This window comes from Diceros bicornis, chromosome 29, assembly GCF_020826845.1.
Source record: "Diceros bicornis minor isolate mBicDic1 chromosome 29, mDicBic1.mat.cur, whole genome shotgun sequence".
Classification (NCBI taxonomy): domain Eukaryota; kingdom Metazoa; phylum Chordata; class Mammalia; order Perissodactyla; family Rhinocerotidae; genus Diceros; species Diceros bicornis.
In genome coordinates, this window is record NC_080768.1 from 21,522,881 (window position 1) to 21,544,422 (window position 21,542).

General features: G+C 36.8%; 2 protein-coding genes across 4 annotated transcripts in view; one reads left to right on the top strand and one right to left on the bottom strand.

Moving 5' to 3' along the window:
• Nucleotides 1-946, bottom strand: part of VPS37A (VPS37A subunit of ESCRT-I) — a 42,249-nt gene extending 41,303 nt beyond the window's left edge. Inside the window, exon 1 of one of the 2 annotated variants that reach the window (XM_058525090.1) lies at nucleotides 588-946. In XM_058525090.1, coding sequence (XP_058381073.1) covers nucleotides 588-715 — 128 coding nt within the window. In that variant the 5' untranslated portion in view covers nucleotides 716-946. The remainder of the gene's footprint in view (nucleotides 1-587) is intronic. The other variant, XM_058525089.1, reaches the window with a different exon arrangement.
• A 139-nt stretch (nucleotides 947-1,085) lies between these two features.
• CNOT7 (CCR4-NOT transcription complex subunit 7) lies at nucleotides 1,086-21,020 on the top strand. Of its 2 annotated transcripts, none has more exons than XM_058525093.1 (7): nucleotides 1,086-1,251; nucleotides 2,761-2,971; nucleotides 5,311-5,504; nucleotides 11,421-11,582; nucleotides 14,778-14,922; nucleotides 17,295-17,405; nucleotides 19,373-21,020. In XM_058525093.1, exons 2-7 carry the CDS (start codon nucleotides 2,855-2,857, stop codon nucleotides 19,499-19,501), a joined length of 858 nt encoding a protein of 285 aa, XP_058381076.1. In that variant the 5' UTR covers nucleotides 1,086-1,251; nucleotides 2,761-2,854; the 3' UTR covers nucleotides 19,502-21,020. The 2 variants fall into 2 exon arrangements, with proteins under 2 accessions (XP_058381076.1, XP_058381077.1); XM_058525094.1 differs by lacking the exon at nucleotides 1,086-1,251 and adding an exon at nucleotides 1,549-1,699.
• The last annotated feature ends 522 nt before the right edge of the window (nucleotides 21,021-21,542 follow it).

Consider the following 21,542-nt stretch of genomic DNA (forward strand, 5'->3'; position numbering starts at 1 on the left):
CAAGAATAACAGAGTGAAAAACGTACAGAAACTGGTAGCTGCCTGAGAGGGGGAGGCTGTTGGAACAGGGTAAATCTAAAATTAGAGACTTCAGAGGATTGAGTATGTCACTTCCAGACAAGAAGAATTCACTGATGAAACCTTTGGCTTTCCTCTCTGATGTTTCAACAGTTTTTCTCAAAAATTTTCACTCTTTGCGAAACCTGGAGATTACTTTTCACAATTTTTTTTAGCCAAGTACTGTATTTTAATAATTCTGCCAACACAGCAATCAGGTGAAAGGTGAGTGAGGAAGAAGGGCAAAGACTATGAGACAGATTACAGTCAGCAGCGATGTGTCAAGAAGGATGAGCAAGTCAGAATTAGAAGAGCCGAGCAGTGGTGGGGCAAGAGGAAGGGAGGGTCTGGAGGAAAATCCTGAACACGGGTCAGGGATGGGAGAGCAAGCGTGCGACCCAGGACGAAGGGAGGTCTATCAAAATAAGGCAGCTGGCGGGGAGTTGGCCTGAGAAGCTGTGAGTGTGGTTAGACCAGCCCGCCCTCCCGCCCTACTTTTTCCTCCTGTAGAAGAGGCAGCGGCCAGTCACCTGGAGTGTGAGTTCCGGAGGGACTCGATCAGCCGCTGCTTCTGCTGCTGGAGGCTGGTGAGGCCACCGGGGGACCCAGCTGCGGAAGAGGCGGCGGCGCTCTTGGTCAGGGGAAAGAGCCAGCTCATCCTCCACCGGTCCCCGGGCCCGAGGCCCTAGAAAGCTCTGGCCTGCTTCTCCCAGTTGCTCAGCCCGGCGGTTCTCCAGCGACGGAGGAGCGGGCCGGGACGCCCGGGGCCCAAGTGCCGGGGGGCCGCGTCTTCTCTAACCCAGCCCGGCCGGATAGCCTCTGGTTCTGGGGGGCATGCTCTGACTGCCGGCAGCTGGAGAGAAAGAACTCCTACCTTCACGACCCTGACGCCCAAACCAGCCAATCAGCGAGCCTGACCGCGCAGCGCTCCACCTCCCCAGCCTCCGTCACGTGCGTGTCCCGCCCCCTCTGCGTGATGATGACGCGTCATCATCTAGCGCCCCCGCCAGGACGTGCGAGAAGCGACGGCGCAGTACGGTGCGGCGCAGCTCCGGCTCCCCTTTCCCCTTTGCTGGGCAAGAGGTGTCTATGGGGCATCCGCTGCCGCCGCCGCTACCACCGCCACCGCCGCCGCCGCTGGGTGCTGTCTCTATGGCGAGGAGGAGGAGGAGGAGCGCGAGCTCAGCGACACAAGTAGATCTTGCTTCCGCCGCAGCCCTGCGGGGGAAGGGCGGGTTGGGGAAGTAGAAAAGGGGCGGGAACGATCAACTTGAGAGGGTGCGCGATGGCGCCAGCTGGAGCGCGGCTGGCGAAGGAAAGAGCGAGGCGGCGGGTGGAAGGGGGAGGGTAACGGGGGCTAGGCGTCTGTCGGGGGATGGCGCGGAGTGATGACGTGAAGGCTTTGTACCTGGAGCCTCGATGTTGTGGGACGGAAATTGGGAGCGGAGGGCGGTGGCCTAGATCCTCAGCTCCTCGTATTCCTTCACGCTGCAGTGCCTGGGAATTAATCTGGCTCCAGTAAATGGTTATCGGCACCTTCGCACTGGCTTTCTGCCAGGGAAGAGCGTTATCGATGACTTGAATACCTCTGTGCTGTCCTCTCGTTTCTTTGGGAACCTGCACTACGGGGATGCTACCTCCAGTAATGAGGAGGCCTTTGGTGTCTCTTCCGGGCTTCTGGAACTGTAGTAGAGAGAGAGGTGGAGGAAAGCAGTGTTCAACTGCAGGGTCTTTCTAAAGTGTGTGTGTGTGTGTTTAGCGGATTGGGGAGGGCTCTGAAGAAGGGCCCCCCTGGGTGTTTGGTTTCTCTTAGAGCACTTGAGGCTACATTTGTGACTGCGGAGTTTAGAAGGGAGGGGGTCACAATTCCCTCTTTTACCCTTGTTTGTTACGATCTTGTCAAACTTGTGTGAAAAATGAAAGGAGTATTTGGAATTTCCCTACCCAAGAATCAAGATGTTGGTCTGTAGTCTTACCATTGTACACCAGGAAACCTGTGTTTACGGACCAGAAACGTGCGATGTGTGTTTGGTAAACCAGGGAAAATGCTCTGAGTTTTAGGAAATTAGAAAGAGAGAAAATTTGAGATGCAGACACTCTGTTGCTTCCCTTCTTTCTCCCTCCTGCAGTTATGGACATCTGAACAATTTCTGTGACTGTTACTTCTTTCTCAGAAAGAGCTTTTTTTTTTTTAATTGGTTTACTTTTGTTCCCTCTAATTGGACTTGAATAAATGCCAGTAAAGCAGATTTTGTAATTATATCAGATTTTGAATGATCTATTAGTGAGGAATAAAAGCAAACAGTATCTTTGTCCTAGTAACATCTGATCTTGTCACGTGTGTATCAGTATTTAACTTTTCATTTTTATCGGACATGGACGTCTTCATAAAGTTTTCAGAGAGTGAGTTGAATTCAGAGCAATCATTAATTAATGGAAAGTTTTTAAAAAATAATTAGTATGTACACATAAAAACCTAAATTTACATAACATTCCTTTTAGAAGCAGAAAACGTGTGTTGTAGTCCTTTTTTTCCTACTGATTAGTATTGTGACTTGTCTAGACAAGTCACTTCCTAAACTTTGGTTTTCTGATAAATCAAGGACTTTGAATAAATAATCTCTTAGGTTTCTGTCAGCTCAATGATTCTATGATTCAGATTTCTGGTATAGCTGGGTTTTATTTTGGTTTTTATTTTGACAGGTGCACAAATAAAGGATAAAGTATTTTATGAAACAAATCTTCAATCAAGTATAACATTTTGATGCTTGGCATCTAGACTCCTTGTGCCCTCACTATGCCAGCAGCAACAGTAGATCATAGCCAAAGAATTTGTGAAGTCTGGGCTTGCAACCTGGATGAAGAGATGAAGAAAATTCGTCAAGTTATCCGAAAGTATAATTACGTTGCTATGGTATGCATATGATTAAGTCCTTAAAATCCTTCTTATAAAAGGGGAAGAGGAATTTTAAAAGTCTTGAATTCAACCCTTCTGGTTGATCTTTTTAGGGATTCATTTAATTATGAAAAGAATATTTTGTCAGTGTCCTCCAACCAAAGGCTGCCAGGAATACAGCTGTAATGTGACAAGTTGGATTTATTACTCATTGCAGTGAGGGAAAATGCATACCATTGGAACCGTGGGGCACTTGAGAAAGAGAGTGTAAGAAAGGACTTCGAGAATCTGGGCTTGTGTCAGGTGGTTTTAGGGAGGGATTAAGGAAGCGGGGCTTTGCTCTGGATTGGATGATGTTGAGAATCTGAGTAATTCCATGATAGGGTATCTTCATGAGTCTTAACTGGAATGAATGAAGACTAGCCACTCATATTAGCCAAGATCCAAGGATTTTTGGTCATTTTTGTGATTTGGGCAATGTTTACGTTTTTGTCTATGTTCAGTCATGATTACATAGTGGCCTTGTCTGATGATGAAGTGTGAAATTGTTTATATCCAATAGAAGAACATTAGGATCTAGCTATGAGAGCCAGGTCAGCTCCTAGCAACACCAAAGCCTAACTGATAATAGATGAGTTTCCAGAAGCTCGGGAGCTCCTGGATCTCTCTCTCAAACAAAAAATCAGATCTCCCAGTGAAACACTGTGGAACTGCAGTGTTTGTTGTTTGTTTTAAATTATCAGTGGAGTTCCATGAGCACACTGTGCTGTTAAGTATCTCTGCTTTTGCAGATACTGTTCAATCTGCCTAGACTGTCTAATTATCTTGATTCTTTACTACTATACTTTTGTATGTCTGTTAAAACGCCTCTCCTGTTTTCTAGATTATTAGCTCTGTGAAGCAAGGAGTTAGTATCTTAATCATCCTTTCTCCCCCCAACACCTAGCATAACACATAGCATCCAATAAAAGTGGTTGTTGAGTAGGACAGAATTTAGAGAAGTTTTAATTTTTTTACTGTTTCATAGTGATGTGGTATTTAGATTTTGTTCTTAGCTTCCTAGTTTGAATTTTAATACTAAACTGTTGTATCATTTTCTCACTATTTTTAATGCAAATAAATAAATACACTTCTATGAGGAGGGGCAGGTTGATTGGTTAAAATATGAATATTTGTACATAGATAATGTTCTATTTAATAAAGGTGTACTTACCCATAATTAGAATTGAAGTTTTTTTTTATCCAATAGAAATTCATAATGATTATTTATTTCTTGGATGATAAGGAGTGACAACATTAGAGATGTGATAACATTCTACAGGAATAAGAGGGTGGCATGCAATTTTTGATGACATGCTGTCTTGGAGAATAGAGAGAGTACTGTTTTAGCACAAGAAATTAGGAGGGTTTTGGTGTTTAGATAAACGTTTTCTCAGAGAAATGATCGGAAAATATGACGCATTTTCTATTCTTTTTAACCAATTCTTCATTGGTTTTAACTTTAGAATACTGTGAGCATAGTTTCACATACCCCTTGAGAAACACGAATTTATGACTTTTCTGCCTCCTTGGGAATAAAGTTCTTGGTTGCATTTATCATATATATCTTATACATAATAATTTTTTTACTGTTATGATATTTAAAGTAAGAAAAAGTCAGGTTTGTAGAGTTTTATTTTATGGCTCTGAAAAGTAATGCTCTTTTTTTTGTTTTTTCTTTTTTCTTTTTGCTGTTGCTGTTACACAAATTGATTTATTTTCTCTGATTATCCTCTGCTCACCACCTTGAAGAGTAAATATTTGTAGAATAAATGAAAGGATGAAGAAATTAAAAATAATTCCACTGATAATACCTTACTTTTGTGTGTGTGTGTGTATATATATTCACAGTTTGTTTTTTCTAGGTTATTCTTTTTTTTTTTTTAATTGCGGTAACATTGGTTTATAACATTATAAATTTCAGGTGTAGATCATTATACTTCTATTTCTGCATAGATTACATCATGTTCACCACCCATCACCACACAAATGTGCTTAATCATCCCTTTTGCCCTCCTCCATCCCCCCTTCCCCTCTGGTAACCACCAATCCAATCTCTGTCTCTATGTGTTTGGTTTTTGTTGTTTTTATCTTCTACTTATGAGTGAGATCATATGGTATTTGACTTTCTCCCTCTGACTTATTTCAGTAATGCTCTTTTTAATTAAAAGATATTTTATAATTGAATATGAATGTGTAGAATATCATCTATAATGAGATCCTTTGACTTGTACCAAAAATTTGTTATTTATTCTAGGAATTTGTGGTTTGTGGTTTTGACCACTTAGTAAATAATGAATCTTAAAACTATTTTACAGGACACCGAGTTTCCAGGTGTGGTTGCAAGACCCATCGGAGAATTCAGGAGCAATGCTGATTATCAGTACCAGCTATTGCGATGTAATGTAGACTTGTTAAAGATAATTCAGCTAGGACTGACATTTATGAATGAGCAAGGAGAATACCCTCCAGGAACTTCAACTTGGCAGTTTAATTTTAAATTTAATTTGACGTAAGTGGGAAATAAATATAACTCAAACTTTTTTTTAGTTTAATTTTAGGTATTGGTTTTCATCAAGTATGGTGAATGAAATTCTAACTGAATTTGGCATAGTTATCCTGGAAATGTTTAAAATCTAAAATTTCAGAAGGTTAGGTTTTTTCTTTTTATTATGGGACAAAAAAATTAGGGTGAAGACTTTTAAATTCAAATACTTTGAATTTTAGAGACGTTATTTGAAAAGTATGACTGCTACTTTTTTTGAAATTTGGAAAACTTTGGGCATTGAAAGTACTTCTTGATAAAAAAATAACCTTCCAACATTAGTTTTACTTTCACACTTTGTGTGTAGTTTGAAATATACCCATCTTTGTTGTGATAGTTATCCCTCTTGTGAAGAGTATTACAGTCATACTCTGGTTTATGAGTAGATTACATGTCAAAGGTGGTATGACATTTCTTAGATACTTAAGTGCATTTTCCTTTCAAATCAATGTATGTATAATGGTTATATTCCTAGGTCAGCCCACAAACTCTCTTGTAACTTACATATAGGAGAAGTAACAGTATCCTTGAACGTGGTGTTTCTTTCAGAAACAGTTCAGAATCTGGCAGATTCTCTTCCAGAATCTGAATTATAACCCAAGCCCTGTGTCAAAACTCAGTTTCCTTATTTGTAATACTTCTATATCATTGGTAGGGGTAGTTTTGATAGCTTAGGGAAATTTAGAGTGTTTTTGGGTGACGGCATATTGTTTACAAACTAACTGCAAATTGGGGAAATGTTTAATACAGTCTTAAGTATGTCCAATATTGCAATGTCCTTCTATTTGACAGCCTGTACTTGTGTAATATGATCTAACATCTGATTTTAAAAATAGTAACAGAAGCTGTGGGACAATTAATGGTAGTGCCAATGTAAGAACCTCCATTCTCTGTAGAATAATGTGATATTTAGCATAGAAGATCTGAAGAAAAGCAGGGCTGATGATTTTAGAGAGAGTGTTGTCAGTGGTGCAGTAGTATGGCTTATAATTGCATTGTGATTCTCCATTTTACTCTGTAGGTTTTAATAATGGACTCTCCAGAACCTTGTAAAGGGTAAAAAGTACTCATCTCTATTCAAACTGATGACAACCTTTTATAAGTACTACAGCTCTGAAACGCTGAAAATTGCCTTTTATCCTTTTCCCAAAAGATAACCCTTTTTAAAATTAGTTCTTTATCATTTCATTTGTTCCCTGCTACTTATTTTCCAGGCTCATCATTAGAAAATTATGTTGTTTGTTTTAATTATTTTATTGAGGTTATATTGGCTTATAACATTGTGTACATTTCAGATGTATGTTATTATATTTCAGCTTCTTTATAGACTACATCATGTTCACCACCAATAGGCTAGTTTTTATCCGTCACCATACATATGTACCTGTTTACCCCTTTCGCCTTCCCCCCACCCCCTTCTCTGGTAACCACCAATCTTCTCCTTAGCAATATGTTTGTTTGTTTATCTTCTACATTTGAGTGAAATCATACAGTATTTGTCTTCCTCTAACTTATTTTGCTTAGCATAATACCCTCATGGTCCATCCATGTTGTTGCAAATGGCAAGATTTTGTCCTTTTTTTTATGGCTGAGTAGTATTCCATTGTGTGTGTGTATATATACCACATCTTCTTTATCTGTTCATCCATTGATGGGCATTTGGGTTGCTTCCAAGTCTTGGCTATTATGAATAATGCTGTGATGAACATAGGGGTGCATATGTCTTTTTGAATTAGTGATTTCATGTTCTTTGGATAAATACCCTGTAGTGGAATAGCTGGATCATATGGTATTTCTATTTTTAATTTTTTGTGAAATCTCCACACTGTTTTCCATAGTGGCTACGCCAGTTTGCATTCCCACCAGCAGTGTATGAGGGTTCCCTTTTCTCCATATCTTCTCCAACACTTGTTATTTCTTGTCTTGTTAATTATAGCCATTCTCACGGATGTGAGGTGATATCTCATCGTAGTTTTGATTTGCATTTCCCTAATAATTAGTGATGTTGAACATCTTTTCATGTGCCTGTTGGCCATCTGTATATTTTCTTTAGAAAAATGTCTAGAACGTTGTTTTTAACTAAGATACCATTGTGATCTCAGTACATGAGTAGGAAGTGATCCATCAGTGTCTCAGTTTTGGTAAAATTGACATTTTCCTTTTCTAGAAACATCTTTGTTCTAATAACAACTGCTTTGTTATCACAATCTCTGAAAGACATTTATTTTTTATACAGAAAGGGCTACTGTAGTTTTGCTACCATTTATACAAATGTTAGTGTCTTAGGAGATGTTTAAGGAAAAGGATATACTGAGAAATATTATTTAGGTAGAAAAGGCCATTTGGGAGTTAAAACCAGTCCTACCTCATGTGAAGACAGAGCACCATGAACAGAATCTTGGCTATATTGAAGAAAGATGAAAATGGACTTTTTTATTGAGTGCCTAGAAGGAATGTGTTACCAGCTATGCTAGGCACCAGGGATATATTTTGTTGAGGAAAGTTGATCATAGTCATTATAACTTAGCGTTCCCATAACTCTTCAGTCAGCTCTCTATTGCCAAAGCCCAAGACTTAAAATTGTTAGATACTGATCAGTGTATGGGAATTCTCTCCAAACTGAATTTGAAGTTGATAATGTACATGAAAATTGAAATGGCATATTGATAAGCTGAGAAGAAGAAAAGAAAACTATGGACAAAGTTCCACTAACAAGTCACAGGACATGAGAATGAATTCTTTGAAAAGAGTCATTAATTTGATGATTGCAGTAATTCTTGATATTTGAGAGAATCATTTTAATAGTGTAATAGAGATTACAGGGAATTGTGGATTCAGTGGTGACAGAAAGGAAGCTGATACTTCATTTAAGGAAAATGGCAGTGAAAAGGAGGTAGTACCATTAAGTAGAAGGAACTGTAGAATCAAAAGAAGGGTGGTTTTTAGTTTGTTTTACAGATTAGGCACAGGCATTTGAAGGTTAAAGGGCAGTTGTCAGTTATGGAGTTGCAGGCTGTTGATGTTGTCTTTCATAGCCCTGGCAGATATTAGGGGCATGTTTGTGTTCGTTTGATTTGTGTTCATTAAATATTAAGTTTAGTAATCATCTGTGTATTTGTGACAGTCTATATTCTAGTTTGTCTTTTACCTTACTCATGATTTTTAGCATAAATTTAAATATATAGAAGTTTACATTTTAAAAAATGTGAAATTGTGTGAGTTAGGAGTGGTTTGAGGTTGGAGGCCTTTCCAAATTGTAAAATCTTTAATCTGCATATTTAAAAATGTGCATCTGTATAGTAGGCTAAGTTTACATTTGTAGGTAGATGTAATTTCAATATATTTACTGAATTTAGCATACCTAGTTAAGTTGTTTCTGTCTTTAGGAGACTACTTGAGATGGATAGTCTTGTATCTCTGCCTTTTTGGAAAATCTTTTTTTTAGAGATTTTTATATGGCTTTCATTCCTGTTCACTTATTATAACTGGATAGTTTGCAACCTTAAACTTGAGTTAATTAATCTTTAGTGTCAGGAGCGATCACATGACTGTTCATTGCTGTTCTAAACAGTTTGATCTAATCAGTAAGCCAACCTCTGTACCTGCAGTATTTCTTATGTTTTGACTAACCTATATTTTAACTACTTTTGAGATTAGCGTATTTTAATATTTTCCTACATTTGCTAGGATTTTTGAGGGTGGGGTAGGCAGGGTGGAGTAATTTCAAAACTTGAAATGGATACCATGGGAAAGGGACAGTCTATTGATTTGGAGAATTGAGTCACAGCAATTAGGAAGTTTCCCTTACCACAGGAAGTTTTATTCATCCTATTTCGAGATTTATTTAGCTTACCTATGTGGGTTTTCCAGCTTTCTCTTTCTAATGAATTGGATATTATAAAGCATGGATTTGGTTCCGAATTTTTAAATATTTAGTCCAGTGAAATTTATGTGAGTAATTAACTTATCTGAATTGAAATACATGAACTATGCAGAAAAAACGAAGGAAATAATTTATATACATAGTTTTGTTTACCAAACTTACTTGATCATAAAACACCTGAGGTACTCATCCATGTCTCTCTCCTGGGGATTATGATACAGTAGGTCTAGGTATGAGACCTGGGAACCTCGTTTGTTGTTTTTTTTTTTTCTTTTTGCTGAGAAAAATTTGCCCTGAGCTAACATCTGTGTCACTCTTCCTCCACTTTATATGTGGGTTGCCACCACAACGTGGCTGATGAGTGGTGTAGGTCCATGCCCAGGATCCAAACCTCCGCACCCGGGCTGCCAAAGCAGAGTGTGCCGAACTTAAGCAGTAAGCCACGGGGCTGGTCCCGGGAACCCCATATTTTTGATAAGCTCTCTGGGTGATGGTTATCATTGGGCAAGTTTGAGAAATATTGATTTAAATAGCATAGTACTCACTGTTCCACTTCATATGTTTTTTGATCTGGTGATATAACATTGAACAAAACAGACAGAAATTATTGCCCTCTTGAAGCTTATTTTCTGACTGAGAGAGAGACAATAAACTGAAAGTAAAGCGAGCATATGGCCCAGAATAATGTGAGCCTGGAGAAAGAATCTGTTATGCCTTTGGTTGGTTATCGTTGCTAAAGCATGCCTCTCAGTGTGCGCGTCTGGGCCTGCTGAGTGGGATTCTAGTTGTTTCAGGTACATATTTTTAGTATAATAAGGCCGGTAATATCTATTGTTTAGTGGAAAAAAACTTGTATTAGATTTATTCAAATATTCTTCCTAAAGCATTTTCCAGGGGGAGTTTTGAGTTAAAGTGATGGTTGTGGTTCCCCTCTGTTTTTAAATATTTCACTCGCTAGTTTTGTTATTTTTCAGACATTTAGAAACAAATTGATTTCCAGGGAATAGACCATAAGAATACTTTTTGGCCCAAGTGTGAAGTTCCTTTTGGTTTAATTAGTTTTGTTAAAGCTTTTAGTAGAATTTTCTTTTGCTAAGTAGTGGAAACCAGTATTCTCACGATTTAAAAAGTAAATGAACAGAAAAATCTGATGGGCAATGCACAAAATACTTTTCATTTGTTCTCAGAAACATATACCTTCATTTTGATCACTTTTTAAATTTAATTTAATATTTTGGATACCTGTGTGTTTATGCTTACAAATTAAAGATAGCTTTCTTTTTGGCTTAAGTAAAATCTTGAAGAATTGGTTTAGATTTAGATTTCCTGGCTTGATTTTTGGAAGCTGATCTTCTAGGATTAAGAGTGCCAGAAGAAGAAATTATTGCTGTTATAGCAGAGTCCTTCACTTTTAACAGCTTACTGCTTATTGGAGCCATTTGAAGGCTCATCATTAGTGAGAGGAAGCATTTCCTTTTTCTTTAAGACAGAATGTAGTTTATCTCAGCCCATGAGATGTTTTCCACTTGGTCTCCTTCCTGGTGCTGCTGAGAGCATGGGAGATGGACGTAGGCCCTCACCCCTGTGGCTACAGCTCCATCTGGCAGCATTAAAATGGCTGCTGAGACCGAAAGCCCCTGAAAAGAACATGTCTGTTACTTTGTGGTGGTAGCACCTGGTGAGTAGCAGACCCTTTTTTCAAACCCAGTTAAATTTATTTAACTTGTGAAAGGCTAATGAAATTGAGTTGATAGTAAAGATTAAAATCTCACTATTGGGCTGTTTTGAATGGTTATTTACTATATGAACACTTTTCTGAAACAATGACCTTTATATTTAAATTGAATTTTTCTTTCATATATGTGAAGCATTGGAATAGTTGGACCCAAGCCAGTCCTCTCTCTTGTTTCTGGCACTGTAGTTGTAGATGTAAGTGGGAGAAAAACAGTTTGTTGGAAATATGGCACTTTTGATTGTTGTCTTTCTTTTTCTCCTGCCAGGGAGGACATGTATGCCCAGGACTCTATAGAGTTACTGACAACATCTGGCATCCAGTTTAAAAAACATGAAGAGGAAGGAATTGAGACCCAGTACTTTGCAGAACTTCTTATGACATCGGGAGTGGTCCTCTGTGAAGGAGTCAAATGGTTATCATTTCATAGGTAATAAGATTGCGTTGAAAATGGCATTTGTGTTACCATTTCCCAGTTGCCTCACACTTGGCTTGGGTCACTGTTTCAGCAATTTCAGGCTTAGTTCTACAAAGAATCGGCTGCCATATAGCAGTCTTCTAACTCTTAAGAGGCTAATGTTGGTCTACTGAAGGTTAATTTAATAATATGGGATCCTTTTTAGCCTATGAGAGAGACAGTACTGCATAGTGGAAAAAGTACAGGCTGGAAAAATAGATCTTGGTTTAAATCCAGCAATGCCATTTGGAATCTGTGCTACCTAGGGTTATTTAACATTCCTAAGCCTTAGAAGGAAACCATTCATTCATTAAAAAAATAAAGTAAGTAAAGTATTTATTACCTACTATATGCCAAGCACTGTGATAAGATTCTAGTAATTAAGCCATGAACACAACAGACTAAAATCCTTGTCCTCATGGAGTTTACATTCTGGTGGGAGTAGGCAGACAATTTTTTTAAATGATGAAATTTATATTGTGGTTTATTAGATGGTGATAAGTGCTATGGAGAAAAAAACAGCAACGAGAATGCTAGGAGTGGGTGTGGTAGATTTTAATTATCAGTAATAATATATTTAAAGCATCTGGTAAAGTGCTAGGAGTCAGAATCCACTCGATGGCAAAGTACTTCACACACAGTAAATTCTCAGTAAGTGGTAGTTTTTAATTCTTTGTTATTATAAAATAAAACTAGATTGTTGAAGAGAATTTCTAGAAAGGAAATTAGTCCATTTTGTAAAAGTAGACTTCCAAGTAAAAGTATTTTCCTAGCTAGGTAAGCTAAAACTGGCAGGCCAGGGACTAAAAGTGGCCTTGGTAATGATTTTATTTGGCCTTTTGTTATGTTTTTAAAAAGCATTGTATTGTGCAGGTAATAATGTTCATCCACTTCACACATTTTTTTTAAAAATAAGTGTCTCCTGCATGCTTTAGACTTTCCAGCTCTGGCCTGTGGAATGATTATAGTGAGGGACTGTTCATATTGTAAGCTTTGGTGCAGTACTGAGCAGCAGTTTTTGAGTTGAAAGTATTGAACATAACTACATACAGTCCTCACCTTAACAATGGTTTGACTTAACGATTTTTCAACTTTACAGTGATGTGAAAGCTATACGCATTCGGTAGAAACCGTACATCGAATTTTGAATTTTGATCTTTTCTGGGGTTAGCGATACGTGGTACGGTACTCTCTTATGATGCTAGGCAGCGGCAGCTGCCACAGCTCCCAGTCGGCCATGCGATCACGAGGGTACTGATACACTTATATCCGTTCTGTACTCATACAACCATTCTGTTTTTCACTGTCAGTACAGTATTCAATAAATTACATGAGATAGTCAACACTGTATTATAAAACAGGCTTTGTGTTAGATGATTTTGCCCATCTGCAGGGTAATTAAGTGTTCTGAGCACGTTTAAGATAGTTTAGGCTAAGCTATGATGTTCGGTAGCTTAGGTGTATTAAATGCATTTTCAGCTTACCATACTTTCAACTTATGATGGGTTTATCAAGAGGTAACCCCATTGTAAGTCCAGGAAGATCTGAAATTCTCACCTGGCATCTTTTCTCTCTGTTTTCCTTTACTTGAGCCTGTACGCCAGGAGACAAGACTTGAGTCTCTGTTAATTTGAGGAACATTTTTTCTGTTCTTTTTTTTTTACTTTCCTGGTCAGGAAGATACAAAAGAACTGGAAAGTATTTTTCTATCCTTTTACTATGTTTGACATAGTAAAATACTCTGAGCAAATACTATGTGCTAGGCACTGGGGATACTAAGATGAACAAAAACAGAAAGTTTATGTCTTAGAGTTTAGAGTCTAGGTTAGACTGATACATTTGAATATTTGTCAAGAAATGTTAAGATTTTATTCTACTAAACGTCATTAAATATTTTCTTCATGTTCTAATCTATTTCTAATAGATAAGGACTAGTTTAAGAAATTTATAATCCTGAACTCTATAATCTTACTTGACCAGTAGTAAGCAAATGCTGTATTGACTTATATTTTAGGTAGACAGCAAAAGTTACTTCCTTGCCAACTACGAGAAATTTAAAGGTCTCTGCTGTTTATTGCTTATACCTTGATATTCCTTAATGGTCTTCAATGGTAAAGCTTTTTTTTTTCTTTTTAAAATTAGAAGTGAAATTCTGAACATTAAGTAGAAATTTTGTATTTCCCCCAAAAGATAACGTTAACAGCATCTCTTATCTAATATTTATTGAGTTCCAACTATGTATGTGCGGTAAGGATTTTTTAAAAGATATTTTTAAAATATATCTGCCCTTCAGACTAGTGGAGAAAACTACATGAACTTTATAAAGTGTAGTACAAGAAAACAACGTGTATAAGAATTCTCTGAGAGCCGGGCTCTTGAAGGAAAGGTAGACAGGGAAAAGAGTGTGTAATTGTGGCACGGGAGTGTAGAGAGAGAGAAACCTGTGGAAATCCAAACAGTAGAGATAGCAGATCTTGATTCGAGTTTGGAAGTCGGTATTTTATTCTCTAGATAGTAGTTCTCAGCCTTTACTGCCTTCTTTCACATGCAACATTCCCATTAGTATCTCTTGCGGAGCCATAATGAGATAGGAAGAGAATTATAATGGAAGAGAGTATTATTAATAAAGTTACTTAGTAGAAGTGAAAATACTTTGTTAGGGAATTGCTCTTTGGATCTTTTAACTATATGACCTCTTTATGTAAAAGAAGGGAAGGTTTGCATTATTTTTGCCAATTCTCCTGCTGCCTTTTGACATTTTGGGCCAAGTTTCTATCCATCTTTATTTCTCCATTTTCGTAGTCCTTAAATTTTTTTTTGAGACATCTACTATGGGCAGTTTAATACTCTTTTCTTGAAGAGTTCTCTATTCAAAGATCAGCGAAATAGTAGTTTAGTGACTGCAGGCTTGGGATGTAGTATAGATCTGTATATTGATATCTCTGAATGATAAAGTGACAGTTCTTAGCACTGGGGTAAGATGATGGCATTTTCCCATTATCATTGTAAAGGTGTTTATTTTCTCTGTTCTTGTGTGCACTTTTTTTGGTTGATTCCCTTTTTGCCTATAATGTGACTCACTTAAAATTTGTATGAGAAAAAATTTATTTTTTTGATCTCTATGGTATTTATGTGTCCCTCTTCTGTATTCTTTTAACCCTTTTGTAGTGGTTATGACTTTGGCTATTTAATCAAAATCCTGACCAACTCTAACTTGCCTGAAGAAGAACTTGACTTCTTTGAGATCCTTCGACTGTTTTTTCCTGTCATTTATGATGTGAAGTACCTCATGAAGAGCTGCAAAAATCTCAAAGTAAGGCTTCTAGTGGCTTTATCTGTAATCAGCACACTATTCAGACTGAGTGACTGACCTATGAGATCTGAGGCTAAGATGTTGTTTTAAACCATATTTTTAAGTATTAATATTAAATGCATTTACATTATCTGGTGATTTGATTCTTTTTCTTGCATAAATAATTTATAGGAAATCCTTTTTCAAAGCTTCAGTATATATTGGCAGAATAAGTTTTCAACAAAATTTAAACCAAGGATCAGATTTCTATCATTGTCAGATTGAAAATCATAAACCTGAGCACAGAAATGTGAGGACTAATGAGGCTCTCATGCACAGGAGTTGAGGTTCTCACTGTCTCCCAACATGCACGTAACCTGTCCACGCGAGGTAAACTCGGAGGTGGCCGGCAGTGTGCCGATATGTGTGCAGCAGTGTGCAGATGCAGTCGGTAGTGTGGCCAAAAAAAAAAGCTTTCTTTTCAGCTTATCTTGGCTAGAGATTATTTTGTTGGTTCTAGTCAGAGGATAATGTTCCTAGGATTAGATTACATAGCTAAAAATTTTTTTTTCCTGGCCCAAAGATGTCAGCTTGTTAGTAGTAGGTGGACAGTAGCTTACATTCTGACACTGCTGAATGTGTGTGTAGTAGTTTGTTACTTCTCAACGTTGATTCTTCCAAAAGAAAAATTTCTTTAATAAGGAAAAGTGCTCCTTCAGCTTGAGAACAGATTCCCCTACGGTGGTGCAGACTCCTAAGGAATAGAGTGGTTTTATTTTTTTTAGGTGTGTTTTATTTAAGAGGTAACAAAAAAAACCATTTTGATAAAGTGGTTGTTTCATAGAACCTACATAAGAGTTGATCAAGTTTTCTCACCAGGTTTTTAGAAGTGCAGGTAAAGTTGTACATTGAGGAGATGGTAAAAACTTTAAGAGCTTTACTTTTAAGCAGAAAGAAAAAATTTAGGAATTCAGCAAGGAAACTTTGCTTTTGACAAATGAACTGAAATCATAAAAGGAGCAGTCTTTTGGCCAACATTTGCTTGCCTCATTACAGAATACGGCATATTACCAGGGAAATTTTTAAGAAAGAATATTTGATGTTTGTAGCACCTAAGAGCAACAGAATTCTGTGCAATTTGAAGAGACTTGGAGCTGTGACTCAAGTGGAACTTGCAGTAGAATATTTTTACTTCTCTAGAAACTCAGCCCGCCCCCTGAAAGTATTGCATGCTGAGAATCCAAGGCCTAAATGTTTTAATCTGGCTTTGGAAATGCTTTTTAAAATTTGACCTGTCTGTACAATGACAGTTTTCAGGAACAGAGAACCAAATTATTGCTCATTATGTGTATGGTGTTGGAAAATTTCTAAGTACATCAGATATTCTGAATATGCCCCGAGAGAGCTGCTGTGTTAAAATTTAAGTTAATGACAAAGGTGCTTTTTGACCTATAGTCAACCATAGTGAACAGCCCTATTCTGTTGCTCTCCTAAGCAGCTGCTGATACCTAATCCTCATGTTATTTTTAGCACAGAAGCAACTGCTTTACAAAGCCCTGTTTCAAGCTGTGACGTAGAGAAGGGCTAGTTTGGTTGTAGAGGCCTTAACAATTTAGAGAGGAATTTCTTTGTGTTTGTTTTGTTGTTGATCCTGATGTTCTTTCTCTTCTTTACTTTCTCCCCATCATTCCCTCCTCTCTCCCCCATTCTCCTTCCATCCCTCTCTCCCTTCTTCTCTCTTTTATTCTCTTTCTCTTCCTTCCTTTCACTCACATTATCTTTCTTGTTTAATCCTAGCAATATTAACATAGGCAGATTTTTAGCAGACCCTTCTAAGGAGTTGTATTCTTATAAGAACACTTTTTTTTCTTTCTAACTAATAAAACCATAGTTAAGCACTTAGTGAATTCTTAAGGATTTGATTAGTCATAATAGCTTTGTTTTGTACAAATTATTTAGATGAAACTATTTACAGATGGATTGGTGGGAAGCTTAAGAAAATTTTAAAGTAACTGCCTACAGTCAGTTTTATAATAATTGATGGATGGATGGATTGACTTGAATGTACTCAGTAAATGTTACCCTCTGTAGCTGTTACCTTGTATATGATCTGCTTCCCCTATATCTTTAGGAAAGTTATTTGACTGTCACATGCCCTAAAGCATATGATGAAGATAAATTTTCCCAATTAGGATCTCATTTTCTATTAAATTATAAACTCCTCCCACATTCAACAAATACATTAGTAATTCACATTCTCTGTTTTTTTCCAGTCTTCATATGGTCCATCTTTACATACTAAAATATTTTGGTCAGTGTCTAAGTTATGTAATTTGTGAATTCAGGCATTGCAATGTTTCTCTATTTTGACAGGCAGTTTTTGTTTCTTCTAGGGTGGTTTACAGGAAGTTGCTGAACAGTTAGAGCTGGAACGGATAGGACCACAACATCAGGCAGGATCTGATTCATTGCTCACAGGAATGGCCTTTTTCAAAATGAGAGAAGTATGAAGACATCAGTGCCTTTTTATCAGTTGGTTGTTAGATTGAGAACATTAAAAATCTTACGGCAAAAGTTTTGGGGCAATAAGAACTTAATAAATGAAGATATAATTAGAGATACCATATAAGTCATGTCTACACACTTGAATATTCAAAAATAAGTCATTTTGAAATGTAGTTCAGAAGGAAATGAAAATATAAGTTGTTCGTAGACTGAAAAATTACAAAATTTAAACTATCATCATGTAGGTCCAGCCGTATTATTTCTTAGACATCATGTAGGTGCAGCCATATTATTTCTTAGGTGAGAAAACTGAGGCCAGAGGCTAGTAACTTTTATCCAAGGTCACACACTAGTGGGAGAACTCCAGAGTTCTTTCTATAGACCACATCAGTGCTGCTTCTACCAACTTAAGGAATCCATATGCTCAGTTCCCCCGGCATTGTCTTCTCTCAGGCATTAAATTGCTGGTAACAATAATATTTGCTTATGCCATTCTTCAGTACTTGGAGGATTTATAGAGTAGGACTCGTGCTTATTAGTAAATTGAGTCTTACACAGAGGTTTTGAATTCTAAAGGGGTTAAATAAATCTGCAGTAGTAGTTGAATCAAAAATCATATTGGGGGGCCGGCCCGGTGGCGCAAGCGGTTAAGTGCGCGCGCTCCGCTGCGGCGGCCCGGGGTTCGCTGGTTCGGATCCCGGGCGCGCACCGAAGTACTGCTTGGTAAGCCATGCTGTGGCGGCGTCCCATATAAAGTGGAGGAAGATGGGCACCGATGTTAGCCCAGGGCCGTCTTCCTCAGCAAAAAAAAAAAAAAAGAGGAGGATTGGCGGATGTTAGCTCAGGGCTGATCTCCTCACAAAAAAAAAAAAAAAAAAAAAAAAAAAAAAAAAAAAAAAAAAAAAAAAAAATCATATTGGGCAGACCCTCCTTAAGTGGCAAAAAGCAGAGATAAATTCCTCAAATATAAAGAAGTTAGGTATGGAAGGATGAAATTTAATGAATCCAAGTCTACTCTTAGGTTATGTAATTAGGTGATATGCACAGGTATACCTCGCTGTAGGTAAATGCAATGAAAAGAAAGTTGGTTGTGCAAAAACAAAATAGAATGGACTTTTCTGCTTACAAAAAAATTTTCCTTTTTGCAAAATATTTACCATAGAATCCTTTTGAGTATATCCTCTTAGACATTAAAGAATTGAATGAGAACTCTTCTGGGAATTGAAAGTTTTTTGTAGAAATGTGTTACTAATAGAAAGTGTAATAGCTGTTTTGCCCAGTGGTATTGATTCAGAAGTGATTTGACTGTCTATTCTTGACAAGTAAACATTTTGTTTTGTACTTCTTCCCAGTGCTACATTAGAGAATTAAAACAACCTTTTGGATTTTCAGCTTTGCATTTTTTAAATGCTTTAATGGTTCAATTAATGGTGGATTCTCTGCTACTAATTTATATTTTTCTTTTCTTCTTTAAGGATAGTAACTTATGTGAATGTTCAGATTTATTTTACTGTCCAGAATATGTTTAGGGTTTGATTGTTTTTAGCCAACTCAGCCTTGTACATAGACTCAAGGCTTCTGATAAAACTAAACTTTTCTTCCCCGCATCATTGGCTATTTTCATTCATTCTTACTGTTGAATATTGTTAAATTAATGGAATAAAAATGTCTGCCATTTTTCCATGATTACAAATTCTCGTAAAAATGGTCTAAATGTTAATAAGAAAGACGTGTTTAAACATTTTTTTGTAGTCTTTTTCTTTGGTTTCTTTTGAGCTCTGTATTCCTTGAGAACATCAGTCTTATTCATTGAATTTAAATGTGTGGCCTCAAAGGAGCACCATAGAAAAGAGCTGTCATTATAGTTAATGAACAGTCAGTACTTACATTGCTGAAATATAAATTACCAGTGGTACCTTTTGGTTAAAATTATCTTTTTTTTTTTTTTTCCAAAATTCCTTTTTAGATGTTCTTTGAAGATCATATTGATGATGCCAAATATTGTGGTCATTTGTATGGCCTTGGTTCTGGTTCATCCTATGTACAGAATGGCACAGGGAATGCATATGAAGAGGAAGCCAACAAGCAGTCATGACAGGAAATAGTCCTTTTGTTTTTATTTTATTTGAGCTACACACATACTTGTGTATAGGTTTTATCTCTGGTTGAATCCCTTGAATAATAGACAGTACTTTTTTTTTTCTTTCATAGACCATTTTATTTTCTGGCTTTGAGTATTAAGTATGACCATTCCTATCTCAGATCTTAATAAATAGAAAAGCGTTCAGGTTAAATTTGGCCTTAACTTAATATCCTTGTTAGCAGGCATGTGTGACAGAGTTGGGAAAGCTACATCATATTGCATATTTTGATAAACTTCACATCCTTGAGCTTGGTTTGTTTTTTCCTTTTCTAAATTAACTAGCACTGACTATAATTTATTTCCCTGTTTCATGTCTCCCTATCATCCTGCAGGAGTTTTAGCTATTTGAGATTGTGGACCATCAATTTTGCACTTTAGAGAGTGATTCTGACTCAGATCCTCTGTTTTATCAGAAATGTTGGTTTTTCATGCTCTTAGCTGGAAAAATGACCATCTGCCAACTTTATACAGTATTGACTTGTTTTTGACCCACAGAAATATAGCACATGCATTGTGCAAACAGTTGATTCAGCAAGACTACAAAAAAAAAGACAAAAAAACTACTGAGGAGCTTAGTAACTGCTGATTCTGTACGTAGTGTTTAATCTTCCAAGCACATCTAGTGTCTGTTGGTTTCTAATTGGCATGTGTAGGCTGCTCTGTGACTGAAGAATTTTTCAAACCAGCTTTACACCCTTCAGGAAAAATCCCCTGTGATTGGATGTTTAATGTCTGCCAGGAAACTGGTATCCAAGATGTTGAAGCTGCAGTTCTTTTCTGATAGCCCACTTCCCTTGATCTGCTTCTTTTTATTCCATCACTGTTGACCCTTATTTTTCATTTTTTTAAAATTTTATAGCCATACTTACAATGCTCTTGATTTGTTGATTCCACAAATCAATTTCATTAAAGTCCAAAGATAGCAAGTCTTTAGGTATATTTTGTACCCAATTAAATTAGAGGACAAAAAATTGTTCTTTCACAGTTAGAAAGATAAATAGTGGAGAGATTTGGTGCAAAACAACAAAATACAAAAAATATATAGCTATATATATATTAGCTATATATATAGCTAATAAAATTACCTGAGGAGTGTAATGCTTGTTTATTTTTTTGTGTATATCTTTGCAATCTATTTTATATATATTGACAGAAGAGACTGTGAAATATTTAGCCATGCAGAATATGTGACCAGACCAGAGCATGTGTAGGAAGACATTTTGGTAATCATTAACTCTACCCTGAATGATTGACTGCAAGTTATGATGTGTGTTATCTACACTTCAACCAGTAATATTAGCAAATCTCTAAATGTTAGCCACATTGGTTTGTTTCCCTTGTACATTCTTTATTCATATTACAATGCTATAACTGGGTGGTCCTTTTTAAACAAAACATTATTTGCAAAACCGAGGGTATTATTTGTTTTTAAAGCTTTTGTAAATAAAGGCTTCAGAAATGTTTTCTTATACTTGTTGATGACTGGTAATTTTGTTTTAGAAATATTTACTTGGGGGATATTGGTTTTTTCCTTTAATTTGGGCAAATGAATAGAACTCAGTAACTTCGTTAACTAACTAATGATTAGTGTCTTAATTGAAAAATCAATCTAAGCCCTCTGCATTTCAATAGTGTTGGCTTATTCTTTATGAATACCTGAACTAAATGTTAAGAACTGATTTCTCTCTCTCCTTTCCAGGAATGCATTTATTCCGAAAGACTTAATGCATTTGGTATAACTTACTGTGGCTTCTTTTTAAAGCTGACATAAAATAGCAAGTATTTTGATCTTCACCTCCTAAAAAAATAGAAATTATAAAGATTGCCTTTTGAATAGCCACGTAGTTGCTGAATTTCATAGTTTGTATCAATTTTGGCTTCTTCCTCTAAGAAGTAATATATTTTATAACTTCTATAAGAGGAACATTATGACCTTTACTGAATCTAGCTTTTGGATGTAAGATATTTGGCTGATAATTTTATAGTGTTCCTG